General features: G+C 43.5%; 1 protein-coding gene across 8 annotated transcripts in view; it reads right to left on the reverse strand.

The window, feature by feature from the left end:
- Positions 1-23,153, reverse strand: part of LOC144784029 (uncharacterized) — a 517,674-nt gene that overhangs the window by 80,668 nt on the left and 413,853 nt on the right. For 7 of the 8 annotated variants that reach the window (XR_013601611.1, XR_013601612.1, XR_013601613.1 and 4 more), the window contains one exon: positions 992-1,135. The exons of the other annotated variant lie outside the window; for it this stretch is intronic. Coding sequence is in view for 4 of the 7 variants with exons in the window: in XM_078662732.1 (XP_078518858.1) it covers positions 992-1,135 (144 nt within the window). In the remaining 3 variants the exon portion in view is untranslated. The remainder of the gene's footprint in view (positions 1-991; positions 1,136-23,153) is intronic. 8 annotated transcript variants of the gene reach the window in all.

Genomic DNA, 23,153 nt, shown 5'->3' on the forward strand with positions numbered 1-23,153 from the left:
TTATGCCCGCCGTTTCAGAAAGACTGGCAGAGTTTCAAAAATTCCAAGAACAAGCCAAAAAGATTCTGGCCAAAAATAAATCTAAGATGAAATAATTAGCTGATAAACACAGACTACCAACACCATCATACAAGGTAGGAGATCTTGTCTGGTTGTCAACCAGGAACATTGAGATAGAAGGTCCTAAAAAATTCAAACCAAGATTTATTAGACCATTTCCAATGGAACATCTTTTTAATGCAGTTTCCATTAGGCTAGATCTACCCAGAGACTACGCTATTCACCCTGTCTTTCAAGTATCACTTCTCAAACCACACAATCCATCCACACGAACCGATAACCCCCCCAACTGTTGTTATAGGAGACCACCTAGAATATGAAATGAAACAGATCATGGATTCAAAGCGCGTACGAGGTCGCTTGTACTATTTCATTGATTGGAAGGGTTATGACACATTGGAGAGACCCTGGGAACCTGAAAACAATGTCCATGCCCCACGATTGGTTAAGGCTTTTCACGCTCTTCACCCTGAGAAACACCGGCCATGAGACGACCTTTGGGGGGAGGAACTGTTAGAGGTTGATCCTAGTTGTCATCTGAATGTTAGATTATTGGTAGGCAGAACTAGGATTACAATCTTGTTTGTGTTATGGTTCCTGTGCATTCTGTGACTATTGTACACTCTGTATTATTCACCAGCTATTTGATTTGAAGGTAGCAGTGTTTGTTTGCACATTGGAGTCCTGTTCATTTTGTATTATTTAGTATTGCCGCTATTTGGAGGTAGCAGTTAATACACGTGGGCCTTGTGGTTACGCCCAAGAAAAACTGCCAAGTAGATTCACGTGCAGTTCACAAGACACGTGTAATGCTCGTGCTCAAGCGGCTATAAAGACCCCACCCGCTTTCCAACGTTGCTTCGCTTCGTCGCGTCACCGTTGGAACCTTCAGACCCATCCCCGCTGAAATAGAAGCTCCGCTGGAACTTACCTGATTCGGGAGCCTTTTTCGGACCTGCTCCACTCCTGCTGCCTTGTGAGGATTCTACCTGGTTTCCCATTTCCTCAAGAGCCTCCGGAAGTCGTCCTTCTTCTTCCTGTGTCGGCGGCTCTCCCCAGAGCTTTCCTTTAAAGCCTGCAAAGAAAGAACATGTGAGAGATTACATTCATTTTTCATTACCGGTGAACTTAAAACAGTTCCAAAAGCCGATCTGGATGTTCCGGTAGATCTGGATGTTCCGGTAAGTTTATTTAAGCATTTTTGCACATCGATGGTTTAAATACTGCTTAAAGCTCAGACAAAGGATTTAGAACGGATGTTGCATTGACAGCACATTTGGGGCTAGATGTAGGTAATTGAAATTTACCGATTCTAAAATACCGAATTTTACCGATTCAGTATTTTAGAATCGGTAATTGGAATGTACGTAAAAAATCAGTATTTTTTACCGATTCGGTAAAATTCGGTATCTGCCATTGGGAATTTACCGCATTGGCATTTACCGAATCGGTATTTACCGAATCGCTATTTACCGAATCGGTACTTCTCATTCAATCCTATGGACCTTTTGGCCCATAGGAATGAATGGGAAATACAGATTCGGTAAATACCGATTCGGTAAATACCGAATCGGAAAGGAAAGAAAAGTGAAACTTAGGAGTCAGACAATCAGGTGCTACCACCCACCCCCTCCCAACCAGGAAGTGGCTACACCCAGGCAGCTGGAAGTAATTAGAAGCTTCTGGAGAGGCTGTGAAAGAAGAGCTGAGTCCCTGAGCCACAGGAAAACGTTTGTGCTTTTAAAGTTGGAAAATGGCATGCAGCAGTGAAAAGGAACTTCCAGAGAGGAAGAGAAAAATAAAATTTAGCACAATGGAGCTGCAGGTACTCATGGAGGAGGTGGTTAAAGAACACCAGAAATTGTTTGGAAAGCAGTTCCTGACTGTGGCTGAATCTGTCAAAAGTAAGATTTGGCCGGAAATACAGTAGAAGGTGAATGCTGTAGGAGTGACTCCAAGGGACATAGATCACCTGAAAAAGAGGTGGTATGACCTCAGGAGCATGACTAATAAGAAAATTGCAGAGCTCCACAAAGAGGCAAAAAAAAACTGGACGAGGGAAGAACCGTGCAACTCCCCTGACTGAGCTGGAGGAGCTGGTGGGGTCCACCATTGAACCAGAGAGCGTCTGTGGACTGGGAGATGCAGGCGGCTCAGCCAGAACTGCCACCAGAAAAGGTAAGACGCATGCACAGCAATCACTCCCACCCCATCACCTTCCCTTTTCCCTGTGTGGCAAAGTTTACCCCACTCCAGTAGAGGTAGCACTATACAGGAGCAATGCATTATGGGACATGTAGTCATTGAAAGACCTACCATGTCATACAGCACAGCAAGCAACAAGTTAGGCAAAACATATCAGTCATAATCAAGCTGAGGCAATATGTACAGTGTTTCAGTGAGAATAATTTAATTGTAGAAGCAGTGAGGCAGGAGCACAGAGCTAATGTACGCTTTTATGTCCACAGGCAAGACCTCTTGCAGGGATACCAGGGTGAAGGAAGCCATTGCACCACAGAGGGATGACAGCCAGGAGGCAGGCACAAGTGCAGAGAATGTCACAGAGGACACTGGTGCACCAACACCACTGCCACCATCCCAAGACCATGAAATGTCTCCACATCTGCAGGCGTCCCTAGAACCTTCAGGATCCCGTCTGCTACTGTCCTCACCTGAACTTCCTGCGTCACTGCCGCAAACAATACCTGCACCTCAAAAGAGCAGGAGGCATGCAGTTGTTCCACTGGTTGAAATGGAAACTTCAGCAGGGGAAATGGAGGGGGATGATGATGGAGCAAGAATTCGCACGTTACGCGACTTGCTCGTACTCATGAACCTCGAATAACCTATAACCATGTAATTCAACCTGTTAGTCTTACTAATTTCCCTTTATTCTGACATTTGGGGTGTCCTAGAGACGCTTGCATATGTGTTTACTAACTCAATAACGATTGTTCCTAAAAATGGCCGCTGCTTGGCGGGTTTATTTCTGCGCATGCGTTAGTCACACTCACGTGACGTGATGCACTTGCAGTTCTGATGGGAAACTTTGCGCTTGCGCACTTGCTTTTAAGATGGCTGTCTGTATTCTCACATGGTGAAGCTTGCGCAAATGTTTTATGTTATTGTCTGTCTGTACTAAAACACTCACGCATTAGTATATTACAGTTAAAGGGGTATAGAGTAGCTATTCATGGTATACAGTGTATTCATTTATTTTCTATGTTTTAATTTGTTTTCGCTTACTTTTCATGTACCGCGATATTGAGGGTCTGAGGGACACCCGAGCAGCCATATTGAAATGCTTTTCTGCGCATGTCTGTCTTCGGCCGGTGACATTGAACGACTGCCAACCAGAGGTGGCGGCCAAGATGTGCCTGGGAAGATGCACCTTCACACATCCGAAGCGACTAACTGTTCTGCAATAGATACTTTGTAATAGGTTTCATTGTATTCTGTAGAGTATCTCATGGGAACCCCAAATTTGCTAGGCGGTCCCAAAAACATGCAAATGTGGCATTGTAGAAGTTTGTTCTGATTGGTGTGTTGACCTATCCTACTTAGGGACCAATCGAAATTGGGGATTCTGACACTTGCAACATTTGGGGAGTGGTACACTGACCCGCAAACAGTATAACTAGCCTAGGTTTAGCTAGAGAATTTGTCCGACTTGTCCGAATAGCTGACCTGTCACTGACCCAACGCACTAAATAGGCGACTGAATACAGAGCGCTGCGGAGCACTCTGTCCGAAATATACCATAGACTCTAGAGGTTTTACTGGGGAGTTCGATAACCCAATCGGGGTTCTGGCCAATAGCTGTAGATAGGGTGGAGCGCAGGCGTTGCTTCCAAACTGCGGGTGCTGGTCGTTCCTTGGTGGTCCTGTGCTGATCCTAATCTGGGTTTCCTGTCCTGTCCTGGGGTGTCCATTCTGCACCTGCTGTCCCATTGATGACTGTCCTTCCTTGGAGTTTTTCCTGTCCTTGACTGATCCATGGCCAGGGTTGGTCTTCACACCATTCTAGGTAAATATATAGTGCTGAAACTCTATACAGCACTTTCTATTTTCTGTCTTTTGCTTTAATAAAGACATTCTCTTGCTCATAATTGATTTTCCATGCTTTCGCAAAGCTACTGAAAGAAAGCTCATACGTTATTGCTATTTTCTAGCATGTTCCTATGTTACCCTTCCTTTAAGCACAATTCTTCATACCGTTTATGAAAATATAGATGTAGTTTATCATTTTCTCCTCTAGAATTTATTGAAGCAAAGTTTCTAGAACTATAGCGTGTTCCAATTTTTACCCTTCCGATAGATGTATAGGATTTCCCAAACCATTATCCAAACCTTGGAGTATTTTTCCCGTAGTGAAACTCTAGTACGTGCATACATTTGCCCATTTATAGTTATACTTTCTTAAGCTCCATTATTGAAATCTATTTAGCATTTCTCATGTCCTTATCTTCCTATAGACTCATAAATGGTTGCCCTGATTTACTTTCTCTAGGGTTATGTGCTGTTCGTTATTTTGATTATTGATTGCCTTTTAGTTGTAAACTGTATGCTTTACGAATCTGAATTCTAGATAAAACTTTAAAATTTCCCAGTAGTCTGTGGTTATTTAATGAAAGTATAAGAGTATATGTTGGTATTTTGGTTGTCTGCCTTTCTTTCACAGCTAGCTCCCTGATCCATTGTGGTCATAGGTACCCATTAAAGGTGGATTGGTAAGTCGGGTACACGAGAAATAAATAGGAAAGGACTCAGGGTTACTGGTAGTAGAGTGTAAGGTCACCGGATTAATGTATATGATAAATTGAAAGGTATATGGGCCTCGGTACGTGTATGGTGAAATTATTGGCCGGGTGACCTGCGATCTCTATCAGTAATTTTCTGGTAGCTATGGTTAGGGACTAGGTAAAGTTAGGTAGAACTAGTTAAGATAGGTAGATAGGTCGGATGCTGCTAAAAAGTTATTGCTGCTAATTTTGAAAATCTTGCTGCTAAAAACGTTTGAACGTATTTACAAATGTGTTATTGCTTTTGAAAATTATGAAATGTTTTAAATTGTTTTTCTTATTGTTATATTGATAAATGTATTAACCCACTCGTTAGTAATTGTTTAGTGTTTGTCTGGAATCCCCGGGGAATTGAATAGTGGGTGGTAAAGAGAATCCACGCCGTGGTGAGGTCACTGGCTCTAGGAAAATGAGTGCAGGTTAGGCAAAACTGGAAGCACTAATTAGGGTTTTTTGAATATATGTCTGAATAAATGATAGCAATGAGTTCGCTGGCAAAACTTCTATTGTGATATACCCTAGTAAGGGTCACACCGGAAGGAGTAGCAGGATCGTCGGAGCTTGAGTGACAGCCAAGGGGTTCGCTAGCGAAACTTTAGACTTAGCATATATCCCGGAAAGAAGTGGATGAGTCAAAAGGAGTAGTAGGTTCCCTAATGCTTGAGTGAAGGATAGGCGGAAGAGATCTATCCGTAGTGTGTGAAAAGTAGACAGAAGAGGTTTACTTGCAGTAAAACATAATCTTTCCTTTCTAGACACTCGAGTACAGTGGCGAATGTGTTTTCGTTGTTAAATAACTAAAGCATTTGCACTTTAAAAGAGAAATCAAGTTTCCGTTACCTTGTAAAGGAGGGAGTCAGTCGCGGAGCTGCTCTGACGTCACTCTGTGCCGCGCTGGTATTTGGTTGAAACAGCGGGTGTGTAGCGGAGCTGAAATTGTAAAGGAGGGGTGAGTGCTGAAGTGTGAGAACCTGTCTCGCGAAAGGCCGCGCACCCATTGGTCGAAATTTTTGAACTCGTGCATTCTATTGGTTGCACGAAAATAAAAGGCGCATTTGGATTGGGAGTGATTTGTAAACAAAGTCGCTCGCAGAAGTCGTATGTGGCACACGTATAGACTGAATACTAGACCTGATCCACGACAGTTAGGGTTTGAAAACGATCAGTGGAAAGGGCATAACACCAGCATCATGTATGGGAACAAGAGAAAATTGTCCCTTGTAAATAAGGTGAAGAATTATTTCAAAAAGGACAAACCTATAAAAACTAGAGAAGATGTTGTTATTCCGCCACCTAATACTCCTGCATCTTTCATGATGTTTGATAAAGGGTACCACTCATGTGTATGGTTGGAAAATTGGGCGGAATACACAAAAGACGACGGAATTTTGGCTTTTCCGTTAGAAGGTACATTTAATGGTAGAATTCTATTCAATTTGAGAACCCGAATGAATGACTTACATCCCAGACCTAGGCTTTTGAAAGAGACAAGCCCCGATTGGACAAGGGGTTAACAAAATTTTATCCGAAGTTAAAACAAGAGACCCGTGATAAAAAGATGAAACAGTGGAGGCAGAATATGATTGTGGAAGGATTGTTTCCAATGATGCCAATGGGTGGTCCTGGGGGAGAGAAAAAGACAGAAAAATGCAAACATTGGGTGCCCCTTGGGGAGTCAGATGATGAATTATTAGATGACATGTTTATGAAAAGTCCGCCTCCTTATAATGAAGGACCCAGATCATCTAGTGTAGGGGATTCCCAAGGTCCCCCGTGTCAGGAAGGGAGCGGATCTAGAAACCCAAGAGATAGCTGTCAAATACCTTCCTATAGCGAGGGCCTAGGACTTATAGGTGCCGGAGGCGCCTGTCTAAGACCACCATTTAGTGGGGAATCAAGATATTCAGGTGACAGAGATTTCGGTTCAAGACCTCCTTATGAGGGAGGACCGAGAGCCTTAAATACAGGAAGCTGTTTCCCAAAACCTAATTATGGTGAAGGACCAAGTACGACGCATCCCACTGCCCCGAGTTGTGCTCCAACTTTGACTCCACAGGTATTGCATGAGAAATCCCTAGAACGGTTATTGGAGGAAACAGAGCGAGAGGCTCTAGCCAAACAGAGAACCGAGATCATTCAGAAACTCTCCCAGTTAAATACAAGCCCCGAAGCCTTGACAATCCCAGTAACTATTGGACCTGTTGTTCCTTTGTATGGGGATAGACAAGTGAGTCCACAAGCCCCAACTATTACCCCGATAGTAGTACAGCACCGAGGGGGGCCCTTAATTGTAGATGATCAGACGAGCGAATGTGAATCTGAAGCTTCTTTAATGGATTTACCAATTAGGAACCCGGGAAGGAGTTTGCAGAAGAGATATAATCCTTTCAATACGAGAGAGATTCAAATGGAATCGACTACGGGCACCAAGAGTGTCACATTGGTAACTCCTGAAGAGATTGAGAGATGGAGTCGGGAATTAGAGAGACAAACTCCTCAGACCAAACAATTAGATATTTATAAATTAAGAATTGAAATGGAAGAACTGACAGCCGGAATGTGGGGTTAGACAGATTAAATACCTTTTCCGAGGAAGAGCTGCTGGTTATCTGCAAGAGTCTTACCAGTAATACCAAAGTGCTCCATGAAAAATTAACGGACACTGCGGCTAGTATGGGAACACATATTTCCAAATCAAAGCCATTACAAAAGCCCTACAGAGCAGATTTCTCAGACAAGGATCTGGAAAATATGAATGTGTCAGGAAAGAAGGTTCAGATCAAAGAATTGTTGACCGTGTTGCAAAAATGGGGAGATGTAGAAAAGTGGAAAGCCAGGTGGGCAAAGAAAAAAGAAGAGGTTAGGTCCAAACAGCCGACTTCAGAATTTGCTTTAAGGGAAACAGACAAGCCAGAACAGTTATACCCCATGCGAGAAGTGCCAGGTGGAAAATATGTGCACGTTCCATGGTCCCGACAGGATATTGTGTCCTTTACAAATGACTTTCCGAAATTGCGAGAGAAGCCTGTGGAATGGTACAGGCAAGTGGAAAGGTTTGTGAAGGTGCAAAAATGCCTATGGAAAGACCTGGATGGGTTTTTCGACATAGTGGTTACTGTGGATTTATGGACCGAATGTAAAATTGCCGTTGATTGGCCTAATAAAGAATATACGAGGGACCCTGCTACAGGAGCTCCCTCTGATGAGGTGATGAGAAAATACGACCAGGTCATGTTACACCTAAAGAAAAAGGTGCCTGTAAAGGAAACTGATTGGACCAAGATAGATAGAACCACGCAGGAAAGGGATGAGACTGTGCACTCCTTCTATGAAAGACTGTTACAGGTGTTTAAAACGTACAGCGGTATAGATAACATCGAGATGAAGGATATGACCCACTTCATTTACAGGTTTGTAAACAGTTTAAGACCTGAAATTTGTCAGTGGATCAAAGACAATAAAATCTGTTGGCAGTCTAAGAAAATAGATGAAGTCTTGCGATACGCTAAGTATTGCGAGGACGAGATGGCAGACAAGCGAAAGGCTCTGAAGGAAAAAGTTATGTGGGCACAAGTAAAACTAGCGGAACAGCAGGAAAAACAATTAGGTAAAATGCATAAAAATTCCCAAAATCAAGGTTCTGGGGGAGGAGGGAAGCCCAGAGGGAAAATGAGTCGAGAAGAAGCTAAAAATAAATTTCCCTGTCACCAGTGCGGAGAAACGGGCACTGGAGAGACAAGTGTCCATATTTACAGAATGGTAACCTCCAAAACACTGATTTAAATCCACAGACGCAGAATGAAAGACCAAGAAAGACCCAGCAACAGGTAAAGGCGAGTCAGTTGCCCCGTGCACCTAAACCGAATTATAAAGGGAAAACACCGCAGGGTGATGACATAGAGATCTGGGGAGGAAATGAGGATAGAAATGCAGCAACTTCGCAATTTCTGTTGAATGACACTTTTTTCTGTGACGACCAATACTGACGGGGCCCGAGGGGGGAGGACGAGGAGTGCGTGCTTGGTGCCTCCTTGCCGGTAGACCAGTCAGGGCCATACATTGAAGGAAAGGTTGAAGGCAATGATGTCACCTTTCTGTTGGACACTGGTGCTACCCGTTCTACGGTGAGGACAGCAGACGTTCCAAACCTACCCCTCTCGGGAGAAGCAATCCAAGTAGTGGGTGTATCTAATCAATTGATTAGTACCCCAGTTACTGAGCCCATGGCGATCACAATAGGCAATTTCAAAGAAATGCATAGATTTGTAGTTTGTGACACCAGTCCAGTAAACTTACTGGGACGTGATTTGTTGTGTAAAATGAATTGCACCATCTTTTGCACACCAAAAGGCGTCGAAATTCAAACCCCAGACGAAGATGGAATATACAAGTTAATGTTAATCAGACCTGACTCAGAAATTAAACAGTTTACTATACAAGATTTACCCGAAGAACTCCAAAAGACAGTGAAACCAGAAGTATGGGACTTTACTGGAAAGGATGTAGGTCTAATGGCAAATGTATACCCCATCAAAATAGCCATGAAAGAAAATGCAGTTTACCCCAATACCAAGCCATACAAAATGAGTGCAGAAGTTAGAGCAGGAGTTGCCATTGAAATAAAAAGATTATTGGAAGCAAACATCATACAAGAAGTGATGAGTAGCCCGTGTAACTCACCCATAATTGGAATCAAGAAACCTAGTGGCAAGTACAGAGTAGTGCAGGACCTGAGAAAGGTAAACAAAATAGTTGTTCCCTGCTGTCCTATTGTTCCGAACCCAGCAGTGATTCTGTATCAGATCCCCTGGGATGCTGAATGGTTCACCGTGATTGACCTATGTCATGCATTCTTTCCATTCCTTTACATCCAGATAGCAAATTTCTTTTCTCATTTGCTTTCGACAATCACGTGTTCGTTTGGAATCGTGTCCCCCAGGGGTACACTGAAAGCCCCTCGATCTTTAATCAGATTTTGAAAAGTGCCTTGAATCTTTAACTTTACCTGGAAACTCAGTTTTGGTGCAATACATAGACGACCTCTTGGTGGCGTCTAAGAGTCAGAAAGACTGTGTTGTTGACACCAATGCCCTTCTGAACCATCTGGGCGAAGGAGGACATAAAGTATCACCTGAGAAACTTCAGTTCTGTACCAAGTCGGTAAAATATCTGGGGCACCAGATAGAAAAAGGCATCAGGAAGGTTACTTCAGAGAGAGTCAGAATAATTCGAAACATGCAGTTACCCCGTACTCAGAAAGAAGTTAGAATGTTCCTTGGAGTCGTAGGCTACTGCAGGCAATGGATTGTGGGATTTGCAGTCCTAGCAAAGCCTTTAATAAAAATGACAAAGAAAGGAGCAAAGGACCCAGTGGAATGGGATGAGGAGAGCATGACAGCATTTACTAAATTACGAGAATGTCTGTGTACAGCCCCTGCTTTAGGCATGCCTGACTATTCTAAGGAATTTTCATTGTTTTGTGACACACAAGACAATTGTGCACTGTCGGTCCTAACCCAAGCCCATGGGTTGACTAGACATCCAGTGGCATATTTTTCTGCCACTTTAGATCCAGTGGCTGCTGGATTACCTGGATGTCTAAAAGCTGTAGCTGCAATTTGCACGAGTCTTGAGCAAAGTGAATCCATTATTATGGGACATCCTGTAACCGTGTATGTTCCACATGCAGTTGTAATCCTACTGACCAGAACAAAAACCCAGTATCTCACACCTAGTCGGCTGACTAAGTACGAAAGGATCCTAGTAGGCGCTGCAAATGTAGTCATTACTCGGTGTAACATATTGAATCCAGCAACCTTGTTGCCTGAGTCACTGATTACAGAAGCAAAAGGAGAGGTCGAGCATGATTGCATTGACCTAACTGAGTTCAGTACTAAACCATGCCCAGATATCAAAGAAATGCCCCTGCCTGTAGAAGATTGTGAGCTGTTTGTAGATGGCTCATATCTGAGACACGAACTTGTAGGCCTAAGTGCTGCTTATTCTGTAGTCACGGTAAAACGCACTATAGAAGCATCCTGTTTATTTGGAGTAAAGTCTGCACAAGTAGCCGAATTGATTGCATTGACAAGGGCCTGTAAAATTGGGAAAAACAAAAGAATAACAGTATATACTGACAGTCAATACTGTTATGGGGTTGTGCATGACTTAGGCCAATTGTGGCTACAAAGAGAGTTCCTGACTTCTTCAGGTACTCCTATCAGAAATGGAAAAGTTGTACAAGAATTACTGGATGCCATCCAGTTACCAAAAGAATTGGCAGTGGTAAAATGTGCTGCTCACAAATCTGGCACTGATCATGTGACAGTGGGAAATAGATATGCTGATGAAGTGGCCCAACATTGTGCCAGACATCGAATGTCTGTAAATATTAAGTTGGGGGAATATGGAAACAGCTGCCAACTTATGGTGTTTGAAGAGGTGCCTACATGGGAGGAATTGAGAGATTGGCAGTATGCTGCACCACTAAAGGAAAAGGAAAAATGGAGAAAGCTTGGTTGTCGACAGAGAAGAGAGGATGGTATCATTGTGGGCCCTGACAGTATGCCTGCGTTGCCTAGACGCTTGCTTGCTTCTATGGCCAGATTGATGCATGGAGATGCACACGTTGGCAGAGATGCCATGGTTCTGGTTTTCCAACAAACTTGGTACAACCCGAAGTTCAGGAAGGTAGCAGAGTCCCTTTGCCAGAGGTGTTTGACATGTCAGCGGTTCAACGCTGGGAAAAGAACAGTAGTTGAATTGGGAAAAATTGGGAAATCAGGAGGTCCCTTTGTAAGATTACAGATAGACTTTATTCAATTGCCCCTTTGTAAAGGAATGAGATACGTCCTTGTCATTGTCTGCATGTTTTCAAAACGGGTGGTAGCTTACCCAGCCAAAAAGAATGACGCCATGACTGTAGCCAAATTGTTACTACGAGAGTTAATACCTAGGTACGGGGTTCCAGTCACAATTGAATCAGATAGAGGTGGGCATTTCCAAATTTAGGTAATTGATCAGCTCTGTAAAGCATTCAAGATTACACAAAAGCTGCACTGTGCATATCGTCCAGAGGCTTCTGGAGTGGTGGAACAAATAAATGGCACCATCAAATCGAGATTAGGAAAGATGTGTGAATCTACTGGCATGAACTGGATAGATGCTTTGCCTCTTGTTCTGATGGGAATCCGAAGTATTCCAGACCGAAAAACAGGCCTGAGTCCCCATGAAATCCTGATGGGAAGAGTGATGAGACAGGCATGGGTACCAGGATACAAACTGTTAAGCATTTCTGATGATTTGGTACTTGAATACTGCAAGCAACTAGGTGACCAAGTGCGTTTTATCTCTCGCCAGATTGGGGAGGACGCCGTCGCCAACCCAACAACTCCAGTCCATAAATTGGTTCCAGGTGACTGGGTTGTACTCAAGAAACATACTCGTTCAAATTGCCTTGCACCGAAGTGGGGACAACAACGCCAAGTGATACTGGTGACCACGACAGCGGTGAAGTGTGCCGGCGTTCCAAAGTGGATCCATGCCAGCCATACCAAGAAGGTAATAAGAGACGAAGAGAAGACTGATGCTGAAGGTTGCCCAGCTGAGGAGTCTCCAGACGTGGGTTCCGAAGTAGCTGATGAAGAACAACCGAGCACCAGTCAAGATGAGTGGATACCCATAATCGACCTGACCGATGACCCAATCAGAACAAGAAGTCAAACCTACGCAGACAGAGAGTGGAATAGTGAGGACGAGACAGGAATAGGAGAAGACAATCAGATTATCGAAATCGAGGTAAAATCTGAAGGAGAAGAAGATCAGATAGGGACAGAACAAGTGATCGACACACCTCCACAAACTCCTGAGATTGAAAAGGGACAGACAGAAATTAGGGCGAAAGTTCAAGCGGTAGAAAATCAAAGGTTCGAAGTGCTTGAACAGGACCAGATAGAATTAGAAGAACGTGTTCAGGACACAGAAATAGAAACGCCCAAAATCCAAATCAAGTATACACCTGAACAAGGCCAGCTTAGTGACCAGGCAGAAGAAACTGAAGAAAGACCTGGGACTAGTCAGCCAGGAAGGGAACAAGAAGAAGAAGAAGAAGTGCCACAAACAAACAAAAATAAGAGGGCATTAGAAGAAAGCCAAACTACAGTGCCAGCTAAAAGACTCAAGAAAAAGAAACATACTGAACCAAGATATATTAAGAGACTGAGACTGAGACTAAAAACAGTAGAAGAAAAGCTTGAGCAAAGAAGAAAAAGTTCTTGTATAGCAGAGCAGGCTGGAGAAAGCTCCAAAAGAAGAAGTGACCGAATAAAAAGACTAAACAAAAAATATCAGGATCCTGAATGGACTTTTTTGATATTGGAGGAATTTGAGGATCTTGATATAACTGACGAAAGTGACGAAGAACAGACGGCTGATCAGTCTGCCGAAGAAGACGAACCAACCTGAAGTTGCTGAGTGTAAGCTACCTGTGCAAAGTTACAAAGAGGGGTTGAGAACTTCTTCTGAGCAAAAATGTCTGATCCAAATGTGAATGGAAGGCCTAGACGTAATTGTTGTAAGACATGCTGCAAAGTATGCATATGTAGTGTAGCTTTAGTGTTAATATTATGGATAGGACTAACAGTTTTTATTCCATATATGGTGAGCAAAAACACTAATATTGACCCTACACAGACTGTGACAAAAGACACTGAAGAACTGACAACGCGAAGTGTAGTGAGAAAACACTTAGCCTCAAACAAACAAAACCAGACTTAGAAGCACCAGATGAGGAAGGACTACATTATCACGGAATCAAGAACCAGACTCATCTAAATGTATTTGCTAACCTTTTAGTACATTACGTAGAAACTATGGAAATAGAGGACTGTTATGTCTGCATGAAGCTACCTACTTCTGTAGCTGAAGGCGTGACTTATCATCACCTGCCCTTGACTTATGGAATTTCCTGTAGTATTTTAGCTAGTTTATTTTACAAAAGAGGACCGTTACAGTACTACTACTCAAACTCTGACGTAATATTTTCTGAACTTCCTATACATGGAAATCTGAATCCTGTACATACTAAAAGTGACGTTACACGTTATATGGGAGAATACTTCCTGACTATAGGTACCATAGATTTAGGTGAAGCACACAGAGATAACTTGACCTGTTCATTACATGAACAAGAGAATTTTTTTTTAAACATGGCAGAGAAAAGAAGGGAAAGTTTCCAAAGAAAGGCAAATGACAAAAGGCAGAAAGCTCCTAAATGGGCTGAAAACATGGAAAGCACCTCAAATGGTGGGAGTGGTCCTGCTTTGTTGCTGGATTTCGAGAGAAAAGGGAAACTCTGTCTTCACCGTGAAAAGACTAGTTATTATAATAACATTTTCATTGGTTCCAGTCAATGTGAGCACAATTACAAGGTAATTGGAGGTTGGGGTTTTAAAAATGGGTCAGAACCTGTGTTTCCCGGAATTTTTTATATATGTGGAAACAAGGCTTATTTCAAATTGCCGGATCACTGGTATGGAAGCTGCTACTTTGGCATTGTCTTCCCGAAAATATACCATGTGAATGAAATTGCTGGAAGCAGTGAATACACTAATGGCTTAGTGCGTAGTAAAAGGGAAAGCGTAGGTGAAATAATGGGTAGTATTTTTAGTGCACTGATACCTGGAGTGGGAGTGGTTCTGAACACACACAGAATTTACAAATTGTCCACAATAGTGGATCTGTTGTCTACTGACACAGCTCATGGATTTCTGATGGTCAATCCCGAAATGGTTGCGATCAGATCTATGGTTTTACAGAACAGACTTGCGCTTGATACCTTATTAGCAAAAGAGGGCGGAGTCTGCCGGATGTTGAAAGCGCAACATTGTTGCACTTACATACCGGATAAAAGTGTACAAATAAAAAAGTGTGTGAGGAACATTACAAATTTGGAAAAGGTACTCAAACCACTGGAGGTTGACAGTGCCTGGAAGAGACTCACTGATGGTCTCTCCTCTATAGGTCATTGGTTTTCTAGTTTAGGTAAAGGGTTGTTGTTTAAGGTGCTGATGCCAATTGCAGTAATAAGTTTCATCATATCCCTTATATTTGTCTGTTGCAAATGTCGCAAACACCAAAAGAAGTATACTGTGAATAAGAGAGGTGTGAAAAGGAGTGTGGATGAACTTGAATTGGAAGAACAGAATAATCAGATTTACAAAAGGGTGAAAAATTCTCACCCTACCAAAGACGTTAAGGAAAAATTGAACCGAATGTTGGAAGAAATTGAAATGTACAAAGTGTGAAAGAAAAGTTGGCATCTGATTCCATTAGTTATGATGATAGTAAATATCATCAAAGAGGGGATTGATGGAGCAAGAATTCGCACGTTAAGCGACTTGCTCGTGCTCATTAACCTCGAATAACCTATAACCATGTAATTCAACCTGTTAGTCTTACTAATTTCCCTTTATTCTGACATTTGGGGTGTCCTAGAGACGCTTGCATATGTGTTTACTAACTCAATAACGATTGTTCCTAAAAATGGCCGCTGCTTGGCGGGTTTCTTTCTGCGCAGGCGTTAGTCACACTCACGTGACGTGACGCACTTGCAGTTCTGGTGGGAAACTTTGCGCTTGCGCACTTGCTTTTAAGATGGCTGTCTGTATTCTCACATGGTGAAGCTTGCGCAAATGTTTTATGTTATTGTCTGTCTGCACTAAAACACTCACGCATTAGTATATTACAGTTAAAGGGGTATAGAGTAGCTATTCATGGTATACAGTGTATTCATTTATTTTCTATGTTTTAATTTGTTTTCGCTTACTTTTCATGTACCGCGATATTGAGGGTCTGAGGGACACCCGAGCAGCCATATTGAAATGCTTTTCTGCGCATGTCTGTCTTCGGCCGGTGACATTGAACGACTGCCAACCAGAGGTGGCGGCCAAGATGTGCCTGGGAAGATGCACCTTCACCCAGCCGAAGCGACTAACTGTTCTGCAATAGATACTTTGTAATAGGTTTCATTGTATTCTGTAGAGTATCTCATGGGAACCCCAAATTTGCTAGGCGGTCCCAAAAACATGCAACTGTGGCATTGTAGAAGTTTTTTCTGATTGGTGTGTTGACCTATCCTACTTAGGGACCAATCGAAATTGAGGATTCTGACACTTGCAACATTTGGGGGGTGGTACACTGACCCGCAAACAGTATAACTAGCCTAGGTTTAGCTAGAGAATTTGTCCGACTTGTCCGAATAGCTGACCTGTCACTGACCCAACGCACTCAATAGGCGACTGAATACAGAGCGCTGCGGAGCACTCTGTCCGAAATATACCATAGACTCTAGAGGTTTTACTAAACCTTAAGTGCGGGCGGAGCACTTTGCTGGGGAGTTCGATAACCCAATCGGGGTTCTGGCCGATTGCTGCAGAGAGGGTGGAGCGCAGGCGTTGCTTCCAAACTGCGGGTGCTGGTCGTTCCTTGGTGGTCCTGTCCTGATCCTAATCTAGGTTTCCTGTCCTGTCCTGGGGTGTCCATTCTGCACCTGCTGTCCCATTGATGACTGTCCTTCCTTGGGGTTTTTCCTGTCCTTGACTGATCCGTGGCCAGGGTTGGTCTTCACACCATTCTAGGTAAATATATAGGGGCTCATTAGGATTGCGGTTTTTCCGCATCCTCTGGGCCGGCGGAATCAACCGCCGGCCCGGAGGATGCGGAAAAACCGCAGCGGACCGACCAAAGACCCACCGCCACATTAGGATGGCTGGTGGGTCCTGGTTTCCGTCCGCAGCTTGTCCGCCGCGGTTGGCTTACAACGCGGCGGAAAAGCTGTAATATGGTGACGGTGTCTCTCAGACACCGTCCACCATATTAGGATGCAGAGTAAGACATGCCTTTACACGGTGGATATTCCGCCGTGTAAAAGCATACAGTGATTCACTGCGGGGGCCCGTGACGGGGGGGGTGGGGGGTGCACATGGGGGGTACCTATGGTACCCCCCTGCATATGTATGCAGCAAGTGGCAGGCACCGCGCGGTGCCTGCTGCTTGCTGCATACATATGCAATGTATGCTTTTTTAACATTGCGGCGGGTGCAGCTTGAAGCTGCACCCGCCGCAATGTTAAAGATCCAGGATGTGACCGCCAGGTCGGCGGTCACATCCTAATTTCCACGGAGGGAACGCCGCAGCCCATGCGGACGGTCCCTCCTACTCTAGGCCGCCATCCTAATGAGCCCCATAGTGCTGAAACTCTATACTGCACTTTCTATTTTCTGTATTTTGCTTTAATAAAGACATACTCTTGCTCATAATTGATTTTCCATGCTTTCGCAAAGCTACTGAAAGAAAGCTCATACGTTATTGCTGTTTTCTAGCATGTTCCTATGTTACCCTTCCTTTAAGCACGATTCTTCATACCGTTTATGAAAATATAGATGTAGTTTATAATTTTCTCCTCTAGAATTTATTAAAGCAAAGTTTCTAGAACTATAGCGTGTTCCAATTTTTACCCTTCCGATAGATGTATAGGATTTCCCAAACCCTTATCCAAACCTTGGAGTATTTTTCCCGTAGTGAAACTCTACTACGTGCATAAATTTGCCCATTTATAGTTATACTTTCTTAAGCTCCATTCTTGAAATCTATTTAGCATTTCTCATGTCCTTATCTTCCTATAGACTCATAAATGGTTGCCTCGATTTACTTTCTCTATGGTTATGTGCTGTTCGTTATTTTGATTATTGATTGCCTTTTAGTTGTAAACTGTATGCTTTCCGAATCTGAATTCTAGATAAAACTTTAAAACTTCCCAGTAGTCTGTGGTTATTTAATGAAAGTATAAGAGTATATGTTGGTATTTTGGTTGTCTGCCTTTCTTTCACAGCTAGCTCCCTGATCCATTGTGGTCATAGGTACCCGTTAAAGGTGGATTGGTAAGTCGGGTACACGAGAAATAAATAGGAAAGGACTCAGGGTTACTGGTAGTAGAGTGTAAGGTCACCCGATTAATGTATATGATAAATTGAAAGGTATATGGGCCCGGTACGTGTATGGTGAAATTATTGGCCGGGTGACCTGCGATCTCTATCAATGACACTCAAACCTTGGCTGGGGAAGGAAGCACTGCCACACAGCAGTCCAGTGCAGAGGGTGCCCGTACAGGTACCAGATGCCACAGGCCCAGATATAGCAGTGCTGCACAACATGTGGAAGGTCCCAGTGTCTTCCCTGGGCTGGAGGGTAGCATGGTAAAGATTCAAAGAATGCAGTGGAAGGCCATCCAGTCTGTGCAACGCCAGATGAGGCACCTGAATACAAATATGGAAAACATAGGGAAGGGCATCAGTGCACTGGTTGATGAGAACAAAGAGATGGTATCAGGTATGAGGGAGATGGCTGCAGGGATGCTGCAGATGGCCAATTGGTGCAGCTTCTGTGCACTAAACTGGACCAGGACATGTTAGCAAGGCACAAGGAAAGGCAGCATGTGGAGCAACAAACTAAGGCAATGAACCGCCTGGCCACAGCCACTTCACTTCTATGCAGAGGATGCATCAACATGCAAGAGGGACTAACACTCAGCAGCAATGAGGTGTCTAGGGACTTTGCAAGGATGACCAGTGCTGTAGAGGTGCTGCTTAATGCACAGACAGCACAAACTGCTGCTCTGGATGTACCAGAAAGTGAGGAAAGCACCAGTAGGAGCAGCATGACAAGCCCCCCTGTTGTTGAGACACGGAGGAGCAGCAGGTGCCATGGTGAGACAACAGCCCAAACACCCAGTGAGGACAGCTGGCCACTTTCATCTGGCACTGGTAGGCGTGGCCGTAAATGACTTATACAGCCCACACTCCATGACTTTAAATGGGGAAGCAAGCCAGGACTACCATTATTAAATGGATGACATTTGTGTTGCACATTTGTGCTTTTGAGTATCTGCATAGTTCCAAATATTAAACTACGTTGGGTACATGCTCCACCTGTCTGTGTCTCTTTACTTACTCAAAAAAAGTTCTGTGTGATCTCTGCCCGTTTTTTTCTGCCATCCGTTGGTGGCGCAACTCCTGCTGTGTTTGGTTCAGGGAGTGCATGTTCATCATCGTGGTCCTCATAGTCGCTCAATTCCACCTCTGTGCCCTTCTTTGTAGCAAGGTTGTGCAACATTGCACAAGTTGCAATTATCTTACAGCAGATGACTGGTGAGTACTGCCGTGCCCCTCCACTTTTGTGGAGGCAGCGGAACCTGCTTTTTAACAGCCCAAAGGTGCGCTCCACAACGTTCCTAGTGGATTTGTGTGCCACGCTGTATCGTCTCTGGCTGGGGGTTGAAGGGTTGAGGTAGGGTGTCAGGATGAATGAGCGGACGGCAAATGCACTATCCCCTATTTGTAAATGAGAAAGTCTTTACTCACATGCACACATACACATACATCTGCAATATCTATCAGGGTGTGTCACAGTGTTTTACCTAGCAGGTATCCTTCACCAAATTCCCCGGCCGTCAGGCGTGTATAGATGCCACTGTTCTGAAAGAAGTAGGAGTCGTGGGTACTTCCTGGGAACTTGGCCACAATGTCTCTGATTATGTTGTTGCCATCACAGATTACCAGAACATTGATAGAGTGGGTTGACTTTCTGTTTCTGTAAATGTACTCTGTGGCAGCAGGTGGGCATATAGGGATGTGGGTGCCATCAATACAGCCGATGACGTGTGGGAAATGTGCAATTTGATAAAAGTCAGTCTTGGTCTTCAGCAGTTCCACATCTGTGTTAGGGAAGCAGATGTAATGATGCATCCTCTGCGTCATGGCCTCTAGGAACTTCCTGAAGAAACGGGACAGGCAGCGCTGAGACACCCCACTTACCACAGCAATCACCCCCTGGTAACTCCTCTGAGACACCCCACTTACCACAGCAATCACCCCCTGGTAACTCCCAGATGCAAGCAGGTGTAGGCTACAGAGCACCTGCACATGGGGTGGGATGTCATGCGGCCTTGGGGTTGGGTGCACCAAAAGTGGGTGTAGGTCCCTGATCAAGTCCAGGATGGTTTGGGGGTGTAGCCTATACCTTTGCAATACCTCTGGCTCAGTGAGTTGAAATAGCGTTATCCTCTGTCTGTAGACTTGCTCCTCCCTTCTCCAGACCCTCTCTCCTGCTGCCTGTAGCTGTAGACACCTTGCTATCACGTAGAACGCCGCCATTCTGGTCACACTGTTGCGTTTTGGGGCCTTTTTTATAGCCTGCACCTGGTTACCACCTGCTTTCAATCCATGGTAAATACCGACTCTTAAATACCGAATTTCATGAAATTCAGTATTTTAGTAGTTTCCTACATCTCAAAACTCATTTTTTACCATTTCTTATTTACCGATTCGGTATATAAGAATTCGGTAATTTCCAAATAGGTAAATACCGAATTGGTAAATACCGAATCAGAAAATTCCGATTCGGTAAATTCCGATTCAGTAAATTACCGACTTGTATTTACCGAATCGGTCTTTTTTGGGCCCCTACATCTCAATATCCAAATACCGGTCGGTAACGGCTGAAATTCTGTATTTTCGGCCGTTACCGACCGGTATTTGGCTACCTACATCTGGCCCTTGGTTCTGTGTTTGTTTTCTTATTATCATTTCAGATCCCCTTTTGGATTCATCATCTCAGAGAGTAAAAGGTATCATTTAAATACTGAATAACTAGAGAATGTTAACATCATTATTACTAACAGAACTAATCTCATGAAAAGCTGTATTTGAAAGCAACTGTTAATAAAAGCTACTGGTAATGAATATCTAGGCATTATTTAAGGTTCTCATAGGACCAAGAAATACATTATCAAACTAAGTAAGTGCATGGGCTCTCCTAGATTAGGTAGGTAGATAATCCCTGCTCTAATTGGATGTTTAGAAGGGCAATATTTACTTATATTCTGTTCTTATTTGAAGATTTAAAAGAAGAGGTGGCCCAGAGTCACTTCCAGTCTAGAAACAGTTACACGACTTCCTTAGAAGACGGAGTCCAGAGTTTTGTTGTTTGATTCTCATTAAAATTCCCCTTTCCCCCCCAGGAATAATTCGGACTGACAGGAATTATTACAATGTTGTCAGTTAGATTGGTTCAGGGAGGATTTTGGAACACGCTGCACCAAGAAGGAAACAATCGGAGTCTTGGGAGGTCCTAGTGAGTGACATTGTGAAATACTCCGCCCAGATAGCTTGACTCCAGTGGCATGGAGAGCACAGGACCCACATCTGGGCATACCCGTCCCACTCGAGGTGACAAATGCAAAAACAACAAATGATGGACAGAATGCAGAACAATGTCATACTTTCACCCCAGTACAGAGATCTGGACCTAAATCTATCTAATAATGATGAGTTTAAACCAGATCTATGACTTGGGGTGAGTGTCTGAAAAGTTTCAGTGCTCCGTTCATCATCTCCTTTTGTTTGCTTTGTTTGCCCTAAGTTGGCAAGGTATGCCCAGACGTGGGCTCCTTGCTCACTTTGCCACTGGATTCAAGTTAGCCAGGCTGATGAAGGGTGTTACCCAGAAACCGGTCCCAATATTCTTGTTTCCGGATCAGGGAAGACATTGCTTGGCAGTTAGAGCTGGACTGTTCTTATGGGCACAGGGTCAAGACTGATTTGCATATGGCTGGGTCTGAACTGAGGTGGCAAAGTAAGGCTAAAGAATAATGATGGATTAAACCCAGATCTGTGACTGAAGGGGAGTGTCTGAAAAGTTTCAGTGCTCCCTCCATCATCTCCTTGTGTTTGCTTGGCAAGTGTAACAGTCATGAGACCAAGTCTCCTGTAGCACAATATGGTATGTGCTAAAAAACTTAGCCAGTCTTTACTACATATTTCTGAAGCTACCCCAGCACAAGTGATAATACTCAACACCTTCCCTGCTAGGCCTTTCCTCCCCCTCTGCTAAGCTTTTTCTGGCTATTTGGGGTAGTTTGCGCTTAGGCCCCTGCAATATTTTACCCACATACGGTATCCACACCAAATTTGCGTACTTTCCTTCCAACATCTTGAGGATTCCAAAGGTACCCAGGCTTTTTCGATTCCTTTGGAGGGGACTCAGAAATTTGCCAAAATACAGCTATATATTGTTTTTTTTTTTAAATTAATGGGACAAAAGTGCTGCAGAAGAAAGTGCCTGTTGTTTCAACAAAGGGTTTGTGATGCTGAGGTCACCATCTTCCCAGCTTTCAGGGACAGGCAGACTTTTGTCAGAAAACCAACATTTGTTACATATTTATGGCATTTTACTGGATATAGCCTATTTTTGCTGTTTTTTGTGCTTATAACCTCCTTCCAGTTAGTGGAAGAAATGGGTATGAAAGCAGTAATGGAGCTCGGAAAGCTATACATTTCCAAAAAGTAGACACAATTCTGAATTCATCAAGGGAAGATTTGTGTAGATCCTTTAAGGTGTATTAATGGAAATAGACAGTTGAATATAAAATGATTAAATTGAGTTGAAATAAACAGCCATTTGTGTCAAAGTTTTCACCAGTACCTTCTTCTAAGTATGACATATTTTTTAAAGCAATATACCGTTACATCTACTGGGCCCTTCTGGTTGCTGAGATATATAGGACTTGTAGGTTTACCATGAACCTGAGTAACCCAGAGACAATAACTGAGTTGCGTCTTGATATGGTTTTTTATTGTGTACCTGGTTTATAGCAATTCATTTAGGCAAATATAAAGAGTGAAGAATAGGTACCAAGGAAACCTACATATTTTCCAAAATGAGAACAAAATATAGAGTTTAGAAGCAGTCGTTATTTACGCATCTCCAAAATTGTGGGCACCCATACAAGCATGTGAATTAGAGTTTATTTTTTTTGAATGACTTATTTTTCACAAATTGTCCTACATTGGGAAGGCAGAAATGCAAGGAAAATCACTTGGTAATAGCACTTGTTCTACTATTCTGAGTTCCCCATAGTCTACCAATAAAAATGCTACCTCACTTGTGTGGGTGGGCCTAGTGCCTGCGACAGGAAACAGCCCAACATGCAATGCGGACACATTACATTTTTCCAGTGAAAACTGACCCTTTTTTTACAATGTGCCTAGGTGTGGACACAGGTCTCTTGATAAAAATGGCACCTCACTCTAGTTTTCCAAAATGTGTTGGTTTGATAGGTTTCCTTAAATGGCCACTCCCACCCAGTGTACCCCTAGGTCTCCCGATAAAAATTGTACCTCACTTGTGTGGGTGAGCCAAGTACCAGCGGCAGGGAAGGGCCCAAAACATACATTG

This window comes from Lissotriton helveticus, chromosome 10 (assembly GCF_964261635.1).
Source record: "Lissotriton helveticus chromosome 10, aLisHel1.1, whole genome shotgun sequence".
NCBI classification, from domain to species: Eukaryota; Metazoa; Chordata; class Amphibia; order Caudata; family Salamandridae; genus Lissotriton; species Lissotriton helveticus.